Source organism: Scyliorhinus canicula, chromosome 2 (genome assembly GCF_902713615.1).
Source record: "Scyliorhinus canicula chromosome 2, sScyCan1.1, whole genome shotgun sequence".
Classification (NCBI taxonomy): Eukaryota; Metazoa; Chordata; class Chondrichthyes; order Carcharhiniformes; family Scyliorhinidae; genus Scyliorhinus; species Scyliorhinus canicula.
Genome location: NC_052147.1, coordinates 262176229 through 262197441, shown reverse-complemented (window position 1 = coordinate 262197441; position 21213 = coordinate 262176229). Strand labels below are relative to the sequence as shown.

Below are 21213 nucleotides of genomic sequence, written 5' to 3'. Positions count from 1 at the left end.
CGGCTCCGAAGTATACAGCTTGCGATAGAAGTCCCGGAATACCTTATTCAATCCTGCCGGGTCCTCCACTTTGCGCCCCTCCCCATCCCTTCTCTACCTATTTCCCTGGCCGCCTCCCTCCTCCTGAGTTGCTGCGCTAACAGTCTGCTAGCCTTTTCCCCATGCTCGTACACCACTCCCCTCGCCTTCCTAAGCTGTTCAACGGCCCTACTCGTGGATAGTGCCCCCAGTTCCGCCTGTAGTCTCTGCCTCTCCCTGAGTAAAACCTCCCCCGGGGACTCAGCGTGCTCTTCATCTATCCGACCCATTTCCCTGACCAATCTATCCATCTCTGCCCTGTCTGCCTTGGCTCTGTGGGCCCCAATTGAAATCAGCCCCCCCCCCACCCCCCCCGCACTACTGCCTTTAGCGCCTCCCACAGGGTCACCGCTGAGACCTCCCTGTGTCATTCACCTGCAAGTAATTTTGCATACACCTCCGAAGCCTCTCGCAGATCCACTCCTCCGACAGCAGTCCCACGTCTAGCCTCCATTGCGGGCGTTGGTAGCTCGCTCCCCCGATCTGCAGGTCTACCCAATGCGGGGCATGGTCTGAGATAGTAATTGCCGAGTATTCCGTGTTCTTTACCTCCCCTATACAATCCCTGCTTAGTACGAAGAAATCTATCCTAGAATATACTTTATGGACGTGCGAGTAAAACGAGTAGCCCCTTCCTGTCGGCTGTCTATCTCTCCAGGGGTCCACAGCCCCCATTTGCTCCATAAACCCTTTCAGCTCCCTTGCCATTGCTGGGAGTCTACCCGTTCTGGGACACGACCGATCCAAAGCCGGTTCAAGGACCATGTTAAAGTCCCCCCCCCATTATTAGCCTGCGAGAATCCAGGTCCGGGATCTTCCCCAGAACTCTTTTAATGAAGTCCACGTCATCCCAGTTCCACTCTATACCTTTTACCTAACTATTCGCTATCCTTATTTCGTATTTTCATATTTCAACTCTAATTCTTAAAGTCTGCGCAAGCTGTTTTGCTTTGAGCAAAGAAACTATTACTGTATTTTTGAAAGTTAAATCCGTTTGTAAACACTTAGCCGATTAAATTTCTTTAAGTCTTCTGCTGGCAGGGCTTATTGAGAACATTTGATTTGTAACCACAAGAAGATTTCAGTCTCTCAATTATAATCAATAGACACAACAAAAGATTTTTATTTAGCACCTGAGAAGTGTAACTCAAATTTCTACTGAGTTTTGAAGTGTATACGAGACTACACTTAAACCGCAAGGTAGATTTCTACAGGGGGTTACCAGGTTTCGAGGCCTGATAATTAGAGTTAAATTTATTCTATTGGGGATCCCGACATTGAATGCCGGGATTCCCGTTATGTCACTGGCGGGGGTGGGGGGGGGGGGGGGAGGTGGGGACAATTGGGTCACGCCTTTACATCGGCGTGAAGTGCGATTTGGGCCTCGTAGGATTTTCCACTCCCATCACTAATCCCGCCTGATGGAAATCTCCCTGGGCGGAGAGAGAGATGGAATTGGAAGAATTAATGGAGAAAGCGAGAGAGGCAGACAGAGAGAGATGCGGAAAGAGATTGAGAGGGAGAGAGAGAGGCTGAGAGATAGGGGCAAAGAGCGATGGAGAGGAAGACCAACAGATAGAGACAGAGATAATGTAGAGAGACAGATTGAGTGGCTTTGTAAGTTTAGCGGCATTTTTCCACGCCATGCGCTAATAACATTAAAACAATGAGATCAAGTGGTAGCTTATCTAACTTATAATTTATGATTAAATTCTACGTCATCTTTTCTCGGGCAGCTGGACAGTTAACATCTCTGACATCAGCTTTACTTACAATCCTGCATTTACATATTTAGATATGGGTCAACAAAATGAAACACAATTATTTGTATATTATTTAAAAGTAGCTCACTTTGTAATGCTTGTCATGTTCTATGTTGTGGCTGTGGTAAAGATGCACACAGAACACCTAGTTCTTTGACTATGAAGCCAGCTTATTAACAAAATGAACACTTGGAAAAGTAACTAACGAACTGTAATACAAACGGTAACGAATAATTGAATTCTCCTGGAGCTGCTTCTAATGCGACTGTCCTCTAGTACGACTTACTACCAACACATGTTGGTCTGTTTAGCACAGGGCTAAATCGCTGGCTTTGAAAGCAGACAAAGCAGGCCAGCATCACGGTTCGATTCCCGTAACAGCCTTCCCGAATAGCGCCGGAATGTGGCGACTAGGGGCTTTTCACAGTAACTTCATTAGAAGCCTACTCGTGACAATAAGCGATTTTCATTTCACATGGAGTCACATGGTGGATCTCTGTCCCCACCTGCTGGTCGGAGGCCATGCATCCAACTATATACATTACTAAGCATATATGCATATCACCACAATGCTCATTTTAAATTGAGATTTATTGTCACGCGTACCGAGGTACAGTGAAATGTATTGTTCTGTATGCATTCCAGGCAGATTGCTCCATACATGAAAAACATAGGACTTCTGATAAATACAGAATGTAAATACATAGACACAGACATAGGGAATATAGTGCTACAACTGTAGAGAAGATATGTAGAGAGGTCAGTTCAATTTAATGGAAAACAGTATCAGAAAGAATAAATAACAGGAGTGTGTATTTACATAAGGGGTGACTTACCTGATCATGTTTATTGTGCTCTTGTGAACTTGTCAGCAATTGAGTTTGTTCTATTGCTGGCTCTTTGTTGGTATCTTCTGTCACTCTAATTGGGCTCACAGAACTTCCTCCATTACTGCCATAGTCATAGAGTGTAACCCGAAGCTGCACTAGCTCTGGATCTAATAGCTGCACTGTGTGGAGTTCCTTCTTCACCACATTTTTCTGCACTGATAACACAGGATAAGCAGGAATTATTTCCGTTCTGAATTTGATAAGAATAACCTCCCTCTGTCCTTTGACAATGACTTACTACTTTGAATGACAGTCATCAATATGAAGGGTGACAGCATTTTTATTACAATTATTCATTAAAATCTGTTTGCATCAGTTTCCAACCAGAAATCACACTATTTTCAGCCACGTTACTTGAGGAACTAAATATTAGCAGGCTTGAAATAGCCAGTGGAAATAACACTTGAAAATGAAAAATGAAAATGAAAATCGCTTATTATCACAAGTAAGCTTCAATGAAGTTACTGTGAAAACCCCTAGTCGCCACATTCCGGCACCTGTTGGGGGAGGCTGGTACGGGAATTGAACCATGCTGCTGGCCTGCCTTGGTCTGCTTTAAAAGGCAGCGATTTAGCCCAGTGTGCTAAACCAGCCCCATGTGCATGTGCATACCAAGCAAGGACTATCTCAAACATGAAAACACCCAGCTTGCTTTCCTTGAACCTCGCCAAAAACATTATCGCCAATCCTTCCAGAGTCATTGTCCATGATATCACCAGAAGCTTAACTGAGCCAGTGACATCATATCTTCAAGGGCAGCACAATAAAATATATTTTATTGTCACAAGTAGGCTTACATTAACACTGCAATGAAGTTACAATGTGAAAAGCCCCTAGTCGCCACACTCCGGCGCCTGTTCGGGTCCACAGAGGGAGAATTCAGAATTCTCAGCTGGTACGTAGAACATAGAACATAGAGAAATACAGAACAGAACAGGCCCTTCGGCCCACGATGTTGTGCCGAACTTTTGTCCTAGTTTAATCATAGTGTCCAAAATTCTATGATAATCTAAGGGCAATTTATCATGGTCAATCCACCCAACCTACACATCTTTGGACTGTGGGAGGAAACCCACGCACACACGGGGAGGATGTGCAGACTCCACACAGACAGTGACCCAAGCCGGAATCGAACCTGGGAACCTGGAGCTGTGAAGCAATTGTGCTATCCACAATGCTACTGTGCTGCCCTTAAGAACAAATTAATCTACACTCCATTATTCTACCATAATCCATGTACCTATCCAATAGCCGCTTGAAGGTTCCTAATGTTTCCAACTCAACTACTTCCGCAGGCAGTGCATTCCATGCCCCCACTACTCTCTGGATAAAGAACCTACCTCTGACATCCCCCCTATATCTTCCACCATTCACCTTAAATTTATGTTCCCTTGTAATGGTTTGTTCCACCCGGGGAAAAAGTCTCTGACTGTCTACTCTATCTATTCCTGATCATCTTATAAACCTCTATCAAGTCGCCCCTCATCCTTCTCCGTTCTAATGAGAAAAGGCCTACAAAAGGTATGGGAATTGAACCGCGCTGCTGGTCTTGTTCTGCATCACAAACCAGCTGTCTAGCCCACTGAGCTAAACCAGCCCTATGTCAATAAACCTAGTGTCAAGGTACTAATTTGGCAGATTGCTTTTTCATGCATGACGAGCAATCACGTTGCAGCTGTACCGTCCAGGGGAGTGGTGAGAATACTATTCAGGGCCGGGATTCTCCCCTACCCGGCGGGGCAGGGGGCCCCAGCGTGATGGAGTGGCGTGAACTACTCTGGTGTCGGGCCGCCCCAAAGGTGCGGAGTCCTCCACACATGCGCAGGGGAGGGGGTCACTTCCGCCTCTGCCATGGTGAAGACTATGGCGAAGGCAGAAGGAAAAGAGTGCCCCCACGGCACAGGCCCGCCCGCCGATTGGTGGGCACCGATCGCGGGCCAGGCCACCGTGGGGGCACCTCCCGGGGCCAGATTGCCCCCCCCCTCCCCAGGACCCCAGAGCCCGCCCGCGCTTGTAAGGGCCAAGCCCTAACATTGAGGGGCTAAGCCCGCGCCGGAGTGGTTGCCGCTCTGCCGGCTGGAGTGAATGGCCTTTGACACCACGCCAGCTAGGGCCGAAGAGACTTCGTCGGCAGGCGGATGTCCGCGCATACGCTGGAGCATCAGCGGCTGCTGACGTCATCCCCACGCATGCACAAGGGAGGGGGTCACTTCCGGCTCCGACATGGTGAAGACTATGGCGAAGGCGGAAAGAAAAGAGAGCCCCCACGGCACAGGCCCGCCCGCCGATCGGTGGGCCCCGATCGCGGGCCAGGACACTGTGGGGGCACCACCCGTGGCCAGATCACCCCGCGCCCACCCCTCCCCCTCCCCCCAGGACCCTGCCCGTGCCGCCTGGTCCCGCTGGTAAGGTAGGTGGTTTGATCCACGTCGGCGGGAGAGGCATGACAGCGGTGGGACTTCGGCCCATCGCGGGCCGGAGAATCGCCCGGGCCGGGGGGGGGGGGGGGGGTAGACCAGCGTGGCGCGATTCCCACCCCCGCCGAATCTCCGGTGCCGGAGACTTCGGGACACGGCGGGGGTGGGATTGACGCCGGCTCCCGCCAATTCTCCGACCCGGCTGGGGGTCGGAGAATCCCGCCCCAGCTCCTCATTTGAGCCTTTCGATGGTGGAGAGACTTTGGGGGATCAAGAGGATCGGGGTTATTGTATCCTTGGGCCAGAATGTGCTTAAAACTAATAATGAGGATGACAGCATTCACTGTTGTTTATTTACAATTCAAACAACAACTTCTAGTAAAAGCTATTGGAAATTTGCTGTTTTTAGGATCCCAGCCGACAACCCAACTATTTGCAATTTGTAAAACTATGAGGAAATGTTATTACATCACAAGAGTAATAAGGGGATGGATTCTCCAGTCGCCCACGCCAAAATTGTGTTCGGCGATTGGCCAGAGAATTAAAGTTCCCGCGATGCTCCGCCCCCTCTGAAGTGGCGCACTCGGCGGCCTCAGGACATTACCTGAGGACCACCCCCCGATGCTCCACCCCCAACCGGCCGACTTCCCAACGGCGTTGCTCGCATGCGGTCTCATCCGTCAGGAACGCGGCGTGGCACCTGCGGACTCAGTCCAGGGCTGCCACAGTCAGGGGAGGGCCGATCTGTGGGCAGGGGGGACTTTATCAGGGGCTGGGGACACTGTGGGGGGGGGCGGTCTGGGGCGCGCAAGCCGGCCAAAGGGGGGGCACTATTTCGTGGGTTGGGTCTGCGAGCAGCCTCCGCCATATAACAAGGCGCGGCTAAGCATAAGGCATTCTTTTGTCTATTCTTACAAGATAACCCTTGACTTGCTTAGCCAGGACCAAACACAATACCCCTCATAAATTATCTCCACCCCATGGGTCCTTCAAGCCCAAACAATATTCCATCAGCTAGTTGTCTGTAAACAAGTAAATCCTTCTCAAGATCTAGTAGCAGACCATTACCTATAAATCAATGATTGCCTTACTTTTACCACACCGCAATCACCGCTCTTGCAGTCATACTGTCTGTATGCATCTTAACCCAGGTTTTTCAATAACATTACAGCTCAAACATAAAATATGACTATTTCTTACATTCATGACACTGTCCAGAATGCTTTACTTCGCCAAAAGCTTCTCATAAACTACATCTAGTTGTCTGACTCAAATACATTAGACAATGTCATGTTGCAGTACATGCCTCAGACATGCGGACTGGACTCACCAAAAAACTATAGAGCTTGCCTCATCTGCCTAAATACCCTTTTAACAACAAAACAACAGCAGCAACTTATACAATACTTTTATCAATGAAATAATAATAATATTTATTGTCACAAGTAGCCTTACATTAACACTGCAATGATGTTACTGTGACAAGCCCCGAGTTGCCACATTCCGGCGCCTGTTCAGGTACACGGAGGGAGAATTCAGAATGTCCAAATTACCTAACAACACGTCTTTGTCCGAAGGTGCTCCAGTGGAGCATGAAAAAATGAATTATGTCGGACTTCCGGTGGCGGCTATGAGGGAGTAAGTCGCGCATTCGGTGGCTCTCGCTCCAATCAGACTTTTAGACCTTTTCCCTGGATTTTTTTGAACTTTTGAGCGCTGGAGTGGAAAACAACAGCACTGTAGATCTGGATCCATACAGAGTTGTATGGACTTAAGAAGTTGAAGGGAACGAAAACAGGCAAAGAAGGGGCTGAACAAAGGTGGTGTGGAAGTTCAAGTGGGAGGAAAGATGGCCGATGAATGGACCACGGAGCAGACAGTCCAGACAGCACTGGACAAGGTCATAAAGGAGAGCTTTGCAGCACTGAAGCGGGATAATTTGGAACCGCTCCAGAAAGCGGTGGAGCGACTGGACCAGAGGCTGGACGATCAAGATAAGAAGGTCCAGGCACTGGAGAAGACAGTGGAGGAGCAGGCGGATTTCCAAACGGTAGCGGACGTGGAAATTAGTAAGGTGAAGGAGCAGCAAGCAAGGCTGATGAACAGGCTGGAGGACCTGGAGAACAGATCTCGCTGGCAGAATCTGAGAATCATTGGGCCCCCATGGGGGGCCGAGGGAGTAGATGCCACGGCATATGTGGCAGTCATGCTACAGAAGCTGGTGGGGGATGATTTCTTCCCGCGTCTGTTGGAGCTGGACAGGGCACACAGAGTGCAGGCGAGGTGGCCGCGAAGGGGGGGGGGGGGGGGGGGGGGGGGGGCAGCGGGTGATGGTGGTCAGGTCCCATAGTTTTGTGGACAAGGAGCGAGTTCTACAGTGGGCCAAGAGCATGAGGAGCTGCTCATTGAACAACAGTGTCCTGCGCATCTACCAGGATCTGAGCCAGGAGGTGGCCAGGAAGAGGGCAGCCTACAGACAAATTAAAGAGATCCTGTTTAAAAAGGTCAAGTTTGGGCTACTTTTCCCGGCGCGGCTTTGGGTCACATACCCGGAACAGCAACATTATTTTGACGACCCAGAGGAAGCGATGGACTTCGCTAAGCGGCATGGACAGGTGGCAAACTGAGGACCCATGGACTCAAGTTAGTGTATTAAGGGATATCTGCATTTGTTCGCAGATTGCCCTTCGTGTTAGCGATGTCATTCGGCATGCTCTTTTACTGAAAATTGGGGGTGTTCCTGTGTTTGTCTTTGCCTGTTTGAAAGTTTGAAAGTTAAAGCCAGAGTTATAGTTAAAGTTTAAGTTATTGGGTGCTGGGGGGCTGTACGGGTTCTCTTTGCTATTTTTCCAGGAGTGTTGGGAGGGGGTGGGTGGTAGCGCCCACCTCATTACACAGTTTGAATTGCACTATTGTGGGTGCAGGCTTTGTTCTTTGTTTGTTTTCTCTTTGTCTCGGTCCCAGAGTGATTGTTCGAACAGGGCTGTTCTGGGAAAGTGGTGCTTTGAGCTAGTCAACGGGAGCGAGGTGGGGGGGCTGTATACAGTCCGTATATGGCAGGGGTTAGGTTACAAGGGGTTGTTGTTGGGGGAGGGTGGGGGGGATGGGGGTGGTAGATTTCTCATGGTCCGGGATAAGCTTGAGGGGGTGAGGGTGGTCCTAGTGAATGTTTACGCTCCAAACTGGGATGATGTAGATTTCATTAAAAGGCTGCTGGGGAAAATCCCCGACTTGGATTCGCACAAGCTGATTATGGGTGGGGACTTTAATACAGTCCTTGATCCCGACCTGGATCGGTCGTGCTCCAAAACGGGCAGGGCCCTGGCCATGGCAAGGGAACTGAGAGGGTTCATGGAACAAATGTGGGGGGAGGTAGACTCCTGGAGAATCAGCTGGTCGACGGGGAAGGAGTTCTCATTCTATTCACATGTTCACAAAGTTTATTCTCGTATTGACTTCTTTATTATGAGTAGGGACTTTTTGGAGGGGGTGAGGGATACAGAATACTCGCCGATCACTATTTCGGACCATGCTTCACATTGGGTCGACCTGCTGGTCTGCAAAAAAAGTTACCAGCGCCCACAATGGAGGTTAGAGGTGGGATTGTTGGCAGAGGAGAGGGTGTGTGAGAGAGTGGGGAAATACATGCAGGACGATACAGGGGAAGTCTCAGCAGCGGTGCTCTGGGAGGTGCTGAAGGAGGTGGTGAGAGGGGAACTGATCTCAATCAGAGCCCATAGGGACAGAACAGATAGGGCAGAGATGGACAGACTGGTGCAGGAGATGATACGGACGGATAGGGAACATGCGGAGTCCCCGAGGGCAGAGCTACTAAGGGAACGACGGAGACTGCAGGCGGAGCTGGGAGCGCTATCCACTGGGAAGGCTGCAGAGCAGCTCAGAAAGGCCAGGGGCGCTGTGTATGAGTATGGGGAGAAAGCCAGCAGAATGCTTGCACAGCAACTTAGGAAGAGGGAGGCGGCCAGGGAAATAGGGAAATGGGCAGACGCTCTGAGGGGGGTAAATGCAACCGCAACATGTGCCAGGCTCGGCCTGATTCAGTTCAAGGTAGTTCACCGGGCCCACATGACGGTGACCCAGATGAGTAAATTCTTTGGGCTGGAGGACAAGTGTGCTAGATGTGAGGGAGGACCAGTGAACCATGTCCACATGTTCTGGGCGTGTCCAAAACTCAGGGGGCATTGGCAGGGATTTGCGGACGTCATGTCCCGGGTACTGAAAATAAGGGTGGCGATGAGTCCAGAGGTGGCGATTTTTGGTGTGTCGGAGGACCCGGGAGTCCAGGAGGGGATAGAGGCTGACTTTGTGGCCTTTGCTTCCCTGGTAGCCCGGCGACGAATACTGTTGGCCTGGAGGGACTCAAAGCCCCCAAAGACCGAAGTGTGGCTGTCGGACATGGCAAGTTTTCTCAGCTTGGAAAAAAAATCAAGTTTGCCTTATGAGGATCACTATCGGGGTTCGCCCGGAGGTGGCAACCATTCATTGACTTCTTCGTAGGGAACTAATCATCAGCGGGGTGGGGGGGGGGGGGGGGGGGGGGGGGGGTGGGATCGGGGGCAGAATAGTGTAGAGTAGGGGGGAAGAATAGGCGGGTCTATTTGCGAGAGAGGAACTGTTATTTGCACTATGTTTTTGTAATTGATATTTGCACACTAATGTATATTGTTACTGTTTACAATGCAAAAAAATACCTCAATAAAATTGTTTGTTAAAAAAAAATTAATTACGATATGTCACCAAGTCTTATATGGAGATAATAAAGATAACCAAAAAGGTTGCATGTTTTAATGAATGTCTTAAAGGAAGAAAGTGAGGTATTGAGGCCGAGAGATTAAGGGAGAGTATTCCAGAGCTTAGAGATTCAGCCACCATTGATGGAGCAGTTAATATGGAATGCACTAGAGACCAGAATTAGGGCACATGCATCTCTGAGGGTTGTGGGGCTGGTGGAGATCACAGAAATAGGGACGGATGGGACCACGGACGGATTTGAAAAATTAAGAAAATTAAGACATTGCTTGAGTTAACGGACGTTGGTTGAGGCCAGTGAACACAGGGGAGATGGGGAAACAGGACTTAGTGTGAGTTCCTCTTGAATTATCACAGTCCTTCTGTTTCTGGAGCTCCCAGAAGTTTGAAAGCTTGGGATTTGAGGATTTGAATCCAAGTAACAATGGTATGTGACTTGGTTGGAAAATTGGAGGTCATGATGGTCCAATTGCTGTCCTATTGAAAGGTTGGGAGGTACTGTTGAAAGAGGTTTGGTGCGGTGCAGTGCAATCTGTAGATATATTGCAGTATACTGGTGCTGGAGGGAATGGACCAGGTTTTGGTCTGAGCAGCGATGAACTGCGCAATTGCTGACAGACTCTCTATGGGCCTTTGCACAGCATGTTCCTGTCAGCAAACCAGCTAAGCACAGCACTCTCTAACAAGGCTCTGAGGCCTGTGGGAGTCGAGAAAGCAACAAACAGATTGACAAATCTTTGAGCCTGTACTAGGAAGCATAAGTTGAAATAAAGAATTCCTTTGGACCTTTCATTATGTTAAAGACACTGAGTATATAAATATAAGTTTTTGTTGATGGTGTTGTTGAGGAGGCTCACCATTTCCTTCTTGGAATAACTATTCAACGTTCAGTATCTGTTAATTTGTGGGCTCGCACCAGAAAAATGACCAGGGATTACTGTAGGAAAGGAGCTTGCCATCCCCACTATATATGTCAGTTCTGCCTCCATCCCCCAAGTAAACATTAAAAGAAATAAGCAAATTCCTGTTGCCTCATCCACTGATCATAGAATCACAACAGTGCAGAAGGAGGCCATTTGGCTCATCGAGTCTGCATCGGCAAAAGAGTGCCTTACCTACGCCCCCTCCCCTGCCCTGTAACCCCAACCCCTGCACATCTTGGGGCATGAAGGGGCAATTTTAGCACGGCGAATCCACCTGACCTGCACATCTTTGGACTGGATGTGCCAGAGTTGCACTATTAGGTGGGTGTGATTAAGAACTCCCAACTATCACAGCATGCATCAATTTATGTAATAGCTTGAGACATATTTTGCCAACACCAGGCCATCCTCGGGCTAGGATTTGGTAGTGGCAGAAAGTGGATGGTGCAGCCACATCCATGCCATCCTTTTATGGTCATTAAGATAGTAATACAATAGCACAGGGGTAAAATATTAAACGGATTCTCAATTAACAAGTCTCAAGGTGAAACACAATGAGGGGAATTGATATTTCCCTGCGGAAAGTCCTTTGTTTCAAGTCGTGCATTCCAAATTGTAAATACTCACTGTGGGTAAAAACAATTCTGCACACTTCCTTCCTGGATTTTGTTTTGTCGATAATCTTAAATCTGTATCCACTGGTTATCAATCGACCCACCAGCAGAAACAGTTTCTTCTTATTTGCTTTACCAGAATACCAATAGAGTGTGCAACAACCTGCAACCTGCATCTATTGTTACAACTGTTACGTATCTACTCATGAATACAATAGTAAAAGTAGCATTGGATGTGGTCAAATACCTTTGGAGGGCAGTGCTGGGAATGGTATCTATCTAAGTCATAAAGACATTGTATGACTAGGGGAATTTACTGGGGGAATTTTGCAGCATGGTAAAACGTCCCTTTTTGGTTCTAACCTTTGCCCTTTAACCTTCAAAGGCGTATGCACATGAACCTGAAGGTTTGTTTGCTTGTTCTTTATAACTATGCAAATTAAGTCTATATTGCCTCTCTCAATCCCTTCCAACAAATACATGACCTCAGACCCCCTTACTTAAATTCAACCTGCCACTTGCCTGCCCATTCAGCTGGACAGTGTATGTCCAGTTGTAAGCGAATGGTATCGATCCCATTGTTTGTGTGAAAGAGTCCTCCAAGCTCGGTGTCACTGGCAAATTTGCATTCCACTATCCAAGTCATTTATATATTTATATCAAAGAAACACTCACAATGGTCTACCATCCTCCCGGTTGCAAAACAATCATTGAGCACACGATTCACTCTTTCAAATCCTTAAGCCATTTTTAAAAATGTAAGCTGACACTGACCTCCTCTTCCATGAGCTTCTTACCAGTTTTCCGGGACCACTAGCCAAAGGCGAGAGACACGATGGCCTGATGAATCGGGCAGGAGGCAGACAACGGGTTTCACACCGGGTGTCAAACCCATTGTGAGTTTCCTGGTCCGCCCTGCTGGCCCCAACGAGGTTGCCAGCCAATACCCAGTGTGAATGTGCAAACACCTCATTAAACCTGATTCAAATATCATTATCAGGCAGAAAATCTGATTCACCTGACCCCTCAGATGCTCCAGATTCCCCCCCTGCCAGGAGCCCTGCTGACGAGACTTGGTGCAAGTCCTGATAAATGGGGACTTGGTGGCTTGCACTCCAAAGGGGGGGGAGGGGGGAAGGGTGTGATTACCCTCCCTACACTTGCCTTCATAATGCTGAGTGGGGTCTTTCAGGGGAGGTGGGGAGGGCTTAGGCTAGGCTGGATGGGCTCATGTTGAGGGCCTTTCCCAGGATAGGGGTTATTTGGCTGGTAACCCATCTGTAGCCTTTAAACCCTTTAAACTGTCTCCCAGCATGTCGAAATGAAAGATCTGTGTGATGATGGTAAAGGTCTTCCCCCAATTGTGGTGGAATACTTTGCAGTGTTTTTTTCAGTCAATTTCATTGCCTTGTAACTTATTCAAGCCTCTCTGCAAGTTAGGAAGTCTAATAGCTTTGACCTGCAATGTTTACATTCACTTTCACATTGCCTTTTAAAAGCCTCTTGATTGACAAGTTCAGGCAGTTTCAAAGGAAGGGTTACTGTTGTTTATTTTCACAGCTCTGCGGGGTTCAATTAACTCTGAAGTGGGGGGGGGGGGGGGCAACATGCAGACAGCGCACCTGGGGCAGGATTCTCCAATAATGGGGTGATGTCCCCACGCCAGCGTTAAAACGCAGGCATTTCACTCTGGACTTAAGAAAGTCCAGAGTGATTCTCCATCTTGCAGGGGGCTAGCAGGAGTGCTTCTCACAGCAGGGCCCGGCACCTCCGGTCGAGTGTCCGCTAATGCGCACGGCCGTGGCCTGTGGCGGCGGCCCAGGGCGACATGGCAGACTCGCACCGTGGACCCTGACGGAAGAAGTAGGGCCCCCGAGATCACGCACGCCCGTGGATCGGTGCCGCCCGATCGCTCTGCTGGCCATCCATGAGGCCCCCTCCCTGGTGAAGGATCTCCCACCAGGGCGGCCGTGGACTGAGTCCGCAGCCGCCACTGGCCATTCCCAATAGGCAAAACGTGGTTAGGACCACGCCGTCAGGCACTTGGCCAGTTTTCATCGGAGATTCGCCGCAGGGGCCTCAGTCAATGGCCCCCTTCCCGCGCCACGTAGACTGCGCGTGATTCGCGGTGATTCTCCGTGCCAACCCCCATTCTCCGTCAGTCAGCCTCTTTGAAACAAACTGCAATTAGAAAGAAGGGCTACTCTAAAGGGGAAGTATTTCAGAGTTAATGGAGTTAATTTCAGAGTTAGCTCTGTAGAGCTATATAAATAAACAATGATAATCCTTCCTTTGAAACTGTCTGGACCTGTCAATCAGGAGGCTTTTAAAAAGCAATGGCCGGTGAACGTTTAGACTTCTCAGCTTGCAGAGAGGCTTGAATAGTTAAAGGGCAATAAAACTGGCAGAAGAAAAACACTTCAAAAGGTTTCCACCGCATTAAAGGGCAGACTTGTATCTTCCGATCAGAGATCAACATTTTGACATGCTGGGAGACAGTTTGATGGGTTTAAAGACTACAGATGGGAAAACCAACCAAACAACAGCATTCCCACGAAAGACCTCCGATCTGAGCCCTTCCAGCCCAGCCCATGACTCCAGATGCCCACCTCCCTTGTAGGATAGGAACCCTCGGCACCCTGGAGGCAAGTGTAGTGAGGGTACTCACCCCCTTCCCCCCCCCCCCCCCTGGACTGCAAGGTGCCAGGTTGGCATTGCCAAGGGGGAGCACTTAGTTTGCAAACAGGAGAACTGCGTACATGGGCTGAGAAAGTAACTTGAGACTGATATTGGACACATCACTTTCAGCCATTCATCACGTATGGTTTTCAGAGCGTCATTTAAATAGTCAAAAAATAGTGTCCAGCCCAGCAATTTACAAAATATACTTCCAGAAGGCATGGTGCTCAACACAAAGTCAATAACTACCAGAAAATCAGAGTACAAATCTACAGTGCTTAATACTAAAGCTTTGTGCACAGATCTAAATGCACTGATAAAATCATATTTGGAGTCTTCTGTGGTCAGATTTGATCTACAAAAAGAAATGAAATGAAAATCGCTTATTGTCACAAGTAGGCAAGTTACTGTGAAAAGCCCCTAGTCGCCACATTCTGGCGCCTGTCCGGGAAGGCTGGTACGGGAATTGAACCGTGCTGATGGACTGCTTGGTCTGCTTTAAAAGCCAGCGATTTAGCCCAGTGAGCTAAACCAGAGACACAGACAGTGAGATGGGTTCAGAGATAAGAATAAGACTGAGCACTAACCCCATTCTCAAGCCCATATCTCATGTAAAAGGGATGATTTACGTGGAAACATTTGGGCAAGGTTAAGTCCAAAGGCAAGTCCAAAGATGTGCGGGTTAGGTGGATTGGCCATGCTAAATTGCCCGTAGTGTGCTAATAAAAGTAAGGTTAAGGGTTGGGTTACGGGTATAGGGTGGATACGTGGGTTTGAGTAGGGTGATCATGGCTCGGCACAACATTGAGGGCCGAAGGGCCTGTTCTGTGCTGTACTGTTCTATGTTCTAAGTCTTGGAAGAAGGCAGGATCTCTTCAACGTTTATAAAATATGAAATGTTACAAATTAGGGTGCAACCTAATGGAAAAGTTTCTAAGTGTCATTTGTGGCGGGGTTTTGTTGGGATCTTCTCCCCAGCTCTGTCAGTGAGTTCACCACCACTTTGTAACCATACTTAAATAAATGGGAACAAAGTCCCACAGCGAGCGTGTTTAGCCGCATGTTTCCCAGCGCTAACAGAACCAAGAAACACAATGCTATTGAATGGCACTGGGGTTAGATAGGGAGCCTCAGCAGCGAACGTGCCGCTGAGGCTGTACAGAGCCCCGTTTTCTGCACTGAGGTGCTCCAATCACCGGAATTCCTCAATTTAGCGAGACATCCAGGCACCATTTTTAAATGGCGTCCTAATCTCTGGAGCCCCCGACATGACCCCAACCCCCCCCCCATAGCCCCAACTCAGTATAAGGGGGTTCCTGGGCCACCCCACCCCCAACATCTGTGCAGATCACCCCTTGCCCAATCAGCCAGCTTGGCCCCTTGGCAGTGCCAACCTGTTTCGCTGGCAGTGCCCATGCCAACTGTCGATGCCACCCCAGCACCTTGGCAGTGCCAAGCTCGCACTCAGATGTGACTGTTAATGTGCCAAGCTGGCACTCCCTCAGTGCCCAGGTGGCACTGTCAGGGTACCCAAGTGGCAACTTTTGCGTGGTGGTGATTGGAAAGGGGTGATCTACACCCCTGTGGTTCCAGGATACCACCCTCACCAAAGGGGGTGCAGCTGGGGGCTCTGATCCTCCGGAAGACCCCCATGAGTGCCGTTCCTTCTGGTCACTACAAGCAGAACAATACTGAATGGTGCTCGCCCAAGGTCTCCGAGGCAAAGCAGATACATCCCAATGCCTTGGGTGCCTCGGGGAACTGCATGTCAAAGTGCGACTTGTTGTCTTGCTTCAATATGCAGATTTGTCAAAAAGTGATCCTGCCCACAATAGGCGGGATTTACATCGCAACATCTTGCAAGTTCACGCAAGGCATTGTGAGCTGGGTAAATCCCAGGAGTGGTGTCTCCCAGCTTCTATTAGCCACATTGCGCCATGGCGCACTGTGTTTCATGCTAATTTTGCTGAACTAGTAATTCAAAGACCCAGGCTAATGCTCTGGAGATACAGGCTCAAATTTAAATTCAGTTCAGAAATCCCTAATAGAAGCTAGTCTCAATAATGGCGAGCATGAACCTACTATCGATTGTCATAAAAACCAATCTGGTTCACATATGTCCCTTAAGAATCGATTCAACTAGGGCAGCGTGGTGGCACGATGGATAGCACTGGGACTGCGGCACTGAGGACCTGGGTTCGAATCCTGGTCCTGGGCCACTGTCCGTGTGGAGTTTGCACATTCTCCCCGTGTCTGTGTGGGTTTAGCCCCAACAACCCAAAGATGTGAAGGTTAGGTGGATTGGCCATGCTAAATTGCCCCTTAACTGGAAAAAAAAAATAATTGGGACTCTAAACTTATTTTTAAAAATGAATCGCTTCAACTGACCCAGCATTCACAGACTTTCAGGGGAAAGTTCCAGATTTTCTTACTATATATTGACCAGATTTCTCCTAGGCGGGATTCACTGTCGGCCGACGCCAAAATCGAGAAACGCGATTGGGTGGAGAATAGCCTCCGACGTCAAAGTCACGGGAGATGCCGGTTAGACCCCAAATCGGGACCCTCCGGCTCCCGAAAATGGCATAAATGCATCGCTCGCTGCGCAGTGTGTGAGTACCGTTGGCGTAACATTAGCGGACCTGACCCTGTATTCTCCGGGGCCTCCATGGTTCACCGCCCCTGATGGGCCAAGTTCCCGACGGCACGGTTCATATGTGGTCTCAGCGGTCAGGAACTCGGCGTGGCGGCTGCGGACTGTGTCCAGCACAACCACACTCAGCCGGGAGCCGTGCTGCTGGCTGGGGCGGGGTCTTCCACGAGGGCTGGGGGGACTGGTGGGGGGGTGGCCAGGGGGTGACAGTATTTGGCAGGTCCGGTCCACGCACGGCCGGCACCATGTTTTACGGCGCGACCGCTGCAGTTGTCGCCGTGCGCATACGTGGCCACGGACCCGGCCATTCTCCAGGAGTTTATATTGTGGCAGTTTTACTGGGTGCAGCTACTAGCCCCTCACCGGTCGCAGAATCGGTGAGGGTTCAGCGCCGATTTTTCCATCGGAAACCGCCACAGTCCCCACGCTGGCATCGGCACTTAGCCTCCAAAAGGGACAATCCGGTCCCCTGTTGCGGCCTGCAGCTCACACCCGCCTGCGTGTTTCCTGGCGGCATGGGGTGTTCTCAATGGAAAATGCCATTGACAAGCGGCGGGACGAGAGAATCCCAACGCCAGCGAGCAGCGCGCAACCTCCGGCTGGCGGGGTACCCGCAGCGTGGGGTGGGGGGGGTGCGGATCTTCTTCTGTGTAAGTGAACAAATTCGAATTGAATATGGCAGTGATGGTGATGCCTGGTTTCCATAGCAGTCTGGGGCTGGATTAGCTCACCAGGTTACATCGCTGGCTTTGAAAGCAGACCAGCAGCACGGTTCGATTCCCGTACCAGCCTCCCCGACAGGTGCTGGAATGTGGCGACTAGGGGCTTTTCACAGTAACTTCATTGAAGCCTACTCGTGACAATAAGCGATTTTCATTTCATTTTCAGTCAGGCAGACTCCATCACATTGCCATGGGAACAAAGCCCTCCGAGTGGAGAGGGAGGAAACCGCAACATTGTTTACTCAGAGATACATGGACAAACCTGTCCCCCCCACGGATGTTGCAATGGTCTAACTGAATCGCGGAAAGTAACAGTCAATAATAATTGCACACTGCAAGTATAGAAAAGTTGCCTTGACGCTACGTCCCGGAACAGTGGAGACAAAGTGCAGCATTCTCAACAGAACTTTAACCTAATAAAGGGTTCATCCGCGGAAACTAAACTCTTGTCTCCAAACCTTCCCCGGGCCGGATGCGTCTCGAAACCCGTTTGTCAACTTACCTTCTTCACTTTTAAAATACACCAGCGCCTTCCTCTGATCCTGATGTGCTCGAACCTCACATTCTCCTCCACCCGATTTTTTCTTACTTTGGAAATAAATGGCTAATTTACTTTTGACAGAGTCCAGCTCGAAAGGCAGCCCTTCCACCAACACGGGAAATCCAGCCATCCCTTGGCTCTGCTCCTCGCGGGGCAATAGTCTCAGCCTCCACTCCTTTCGATCTCCAAAGGGAGGCCAGTCTGGTTTTTTTGTTGGGGGAGTTCGACTGAGTTCAATCGTGGGAAATCGACCTTTTTATAAAGCTCAACCTTCTGCTCCTGTAGCTTGGTTCGCAGTATACTTCCGCGTGTGCTGCCCATACAATATCGAAAGTGAAATTCCAAAAATAGCCTTGTGTACTTGGAAACATAACGTTGACAAACATGACAGTAAATTAATTTCAATGCAATCCCTTCTCGCCAGCCTGGGAATTGTTGACCTGCCCAGGCTCCAGTTCACCCCATTTAGAGGAATGGGGTGTATTATTATTGCCCTCTGCAGCTGCTGTCAAATGGTTGCCCATATTACTCACAAGAGTCTAAGCTCAACAACAACCTGCATTTCTAGAGCACATTTAAGGTAGTCAGAATCTCCCAACGTGGCTCACTGGAATGTTGGCAAACGGAATTTATCACTCAGTCACCTCATTAGGAGAGGTGATCAAAAAAATATTGTAAGAAGTCTTACAACACCAGGTTAAAGTCCAACAGGTTTGATTCAAAGCTCCTGAGGAAGGAGCAGTGCTCCGAAAGCTTGTGTTTGAATCAAACCTGTTGGACTTTAACCTGGTGTTGTAAGACTTCTTACTGTGCTCACCCCAGTCCAACGCCGGCATATCCACATCAGAGAATATTGTTCAAGAGGAAAGTTTATAGAGCATCTTGAATGAAGAGAGGGGGGAGGGGTAAGGGTGCGTGTTTGGGGAGGGGGGGGGGGGGTTGACGGTGGGGAAAAGTTTTAGGGAGGGAATTCATGCCCTGAAGGCTGAAGATGCGCCCACTAAGGTTCCCAACTGTGATTAAATGTATTCTTCCTGGAGGTTTCATCACATTACCCCCCCCCCCCCCCCCACGTCTTCATGTTGGCCGACACGTCCATCCCTGTGATACCCTGCCTTCCTACGCCAACTGGAAGCTGAAAGACACATTACCCAGCCGGGTGGTGCTTATCTATGAGCCCCCTCCGGCCCCACCATTCTTAATATTTTTATATCTGGAATAGAGAAACATTCAAAGAAAATGGTAAAATAAAAAAGCAATGGGCGGAATTCTCCATCTGATGTGGCGCGCTCCCACCGGCAGCAGAATTCTCCGTCCCACCGGCTGGCCAAAATGGGGCTAGATTCTCCATTTGGGATGCATTGTCAATTACTACAAAGACAAGAGTAGTGAATAAGCGAGGCTTTATTGAGCAAAGATGTGTTGCCTCCTGTAACTGCCACCAGAATGGGAGCCGCACCGGTGTGCACACACATTTATACGCCACCTACAGGCCAGCAGGCAGGGATTTACCCATGTTCCTCTAGTACATGAGTCTTACCGTACTACATCTGATACAGTTAGTGGTGACTACCACATTCACCCCCTGTTAAAAAAAGAGTCCGGCGGGGGTGGTGGAAAAATTCTACAAGTTCAGTCTGTCGGGGGCCTTGATCCTCCTCATCGATGCCTCAGTCCCGGTGGTGATGCCGGTGCCGACTTGGTTACCTGTGACTCCGGGAGCGTGTTGTCTTCATCTTCGTCGCCCCTGAATGGAACAGTGGGAGGACGGATCCTCCTGGGGTGGAGGCTGCGGTGAAGTGTGCTGGGGGGACGGTGAGTGGTGCAGGGACAACCGGACAGGGGGTTGTCGGGTGGGGGGCCATGGGTAGTGATCCAGCGGGTGCCAGGTCGGAGGGAGACTGTGTCCTGGCACCTGTGAGGGTGTGCTACGTAGGCGTACTGCGGGTTCGCGTGCAGGAGGTGGACTCGTTCGACCAACGGGTCCGACTTATGGGTCCGCATAGTTTGTGAAGGAGGACGGTCTAGAAACTGTCAGCCATGTTGGGAGCGAGACCCCGGAGGTGGACCCCCTGGGGAAGGCAAAGAGATGTTCATGGGGGGGTTTCATTAGTTGCGGTGCAGAGGAGCGACCGAATGGAGTGGAGCCCGTCAGGGAGGACATCCTGCCAGCGGGAGACCGGGAGATTTTTAGACCGTTTCCCCGGGGATTGTAGCTGGTTGTCCTGCTCGAGGCAATGCCCTTGCTGAGCAGGAATCGATGCGGCTCATCACTCATAAAGGAGGATCCCCGATCGCTGTGGACATAAGTGGGGAAACCGAACAGGGTGAAGATATTGTGGAGTGCTTTAATGACCGTGGCAGAAGTCATATCGGGGCATGGGATGGCGAAGGGAAACCGGGAGTACTCATCGACCACGTTCAGAAAGTACATGTTGCGGTCGGTGGAGGGGAGGGGCCCTTTGAAGTCCATGCTAAGGCGCCCAAAGGGGCGGGAGGCCTTCAAAAGGTGCGCTTGATCTGGCCGGTAGAAATGTGGTTTGCACTCTGCGCAGATCTGGCAGTCTCTGGTGATGGCCCTGACCTCCTCAATGGAGTAGGGCAGATTGCAGGCCTTTATGAAGTGGAAGAACTGGGTGACCCCCAGGTGACAGAGGCCATGGTGTAGAGCCCGGAGTCTGTCCACTTGTGCGCTGCCACATGTACTTCGGGATAGGGCATCGGGGGGCTTGTTGAGCTTCCCGGGGCGATACAAAATCTTGTAATTATAGGTGGAGAGCTCGATCCTCCACCTCAAGATCTTATCGTTTTTGATCTTGCCCTGCTGCTATTATTGAACATGAAGGCAACCGACCGTTGGTCAGTGAGGAGAGTGAATCTCCTGCCGGCCAGGTAATGACTCCAATGCCACACAGCTTCCACAATGGCTTGTGCCTCCTTTTCGACAGAGGAGTGCCAAATTTCAGAGGCATGGAGGGTGCGGGAAAAGAATGCTACATGCCTGCCCGCATGGTTGAGGGTGGCAGCCAGAGCTACGTCTGATGCATCGCTCTCGAATTGAAAGGGGAGGGACTCGTCGACCGCGTGCCTCGTGGCCTTGGCGATCTCTGCCTTGATGCGGTTCAAGGCCTTGCGGGCCTCAGCCATCAGGGGAAAGACTGTG

General features: G+C 49.9%; 1 protein-coding gene across 1 annotated transcript in view; it reads right to left on the bottom strand.

The window, feature by feature from the left end:
• The window catches only part of LOC119962324 (protein mono-ADP-ribosyltransferase PARP14-like), a 111458-nt gene extending 93045 nt beyond the window's left edge, over positions 1–18413 (bottom strand). The window contains 2 exon segments of the mRNA XM_038790305.1: positions 2678–2886; positions 18012–18413. Of these exon segments, the coding sequence (XP_038646233.1) occupies positions 2678–2886; positions 18012–18180 (378 nt within the window). The 5' untranslated portion in view covers positions 18181–18413.
• Positions 18414–21213: the final 2800 nt, after the last annotated feature.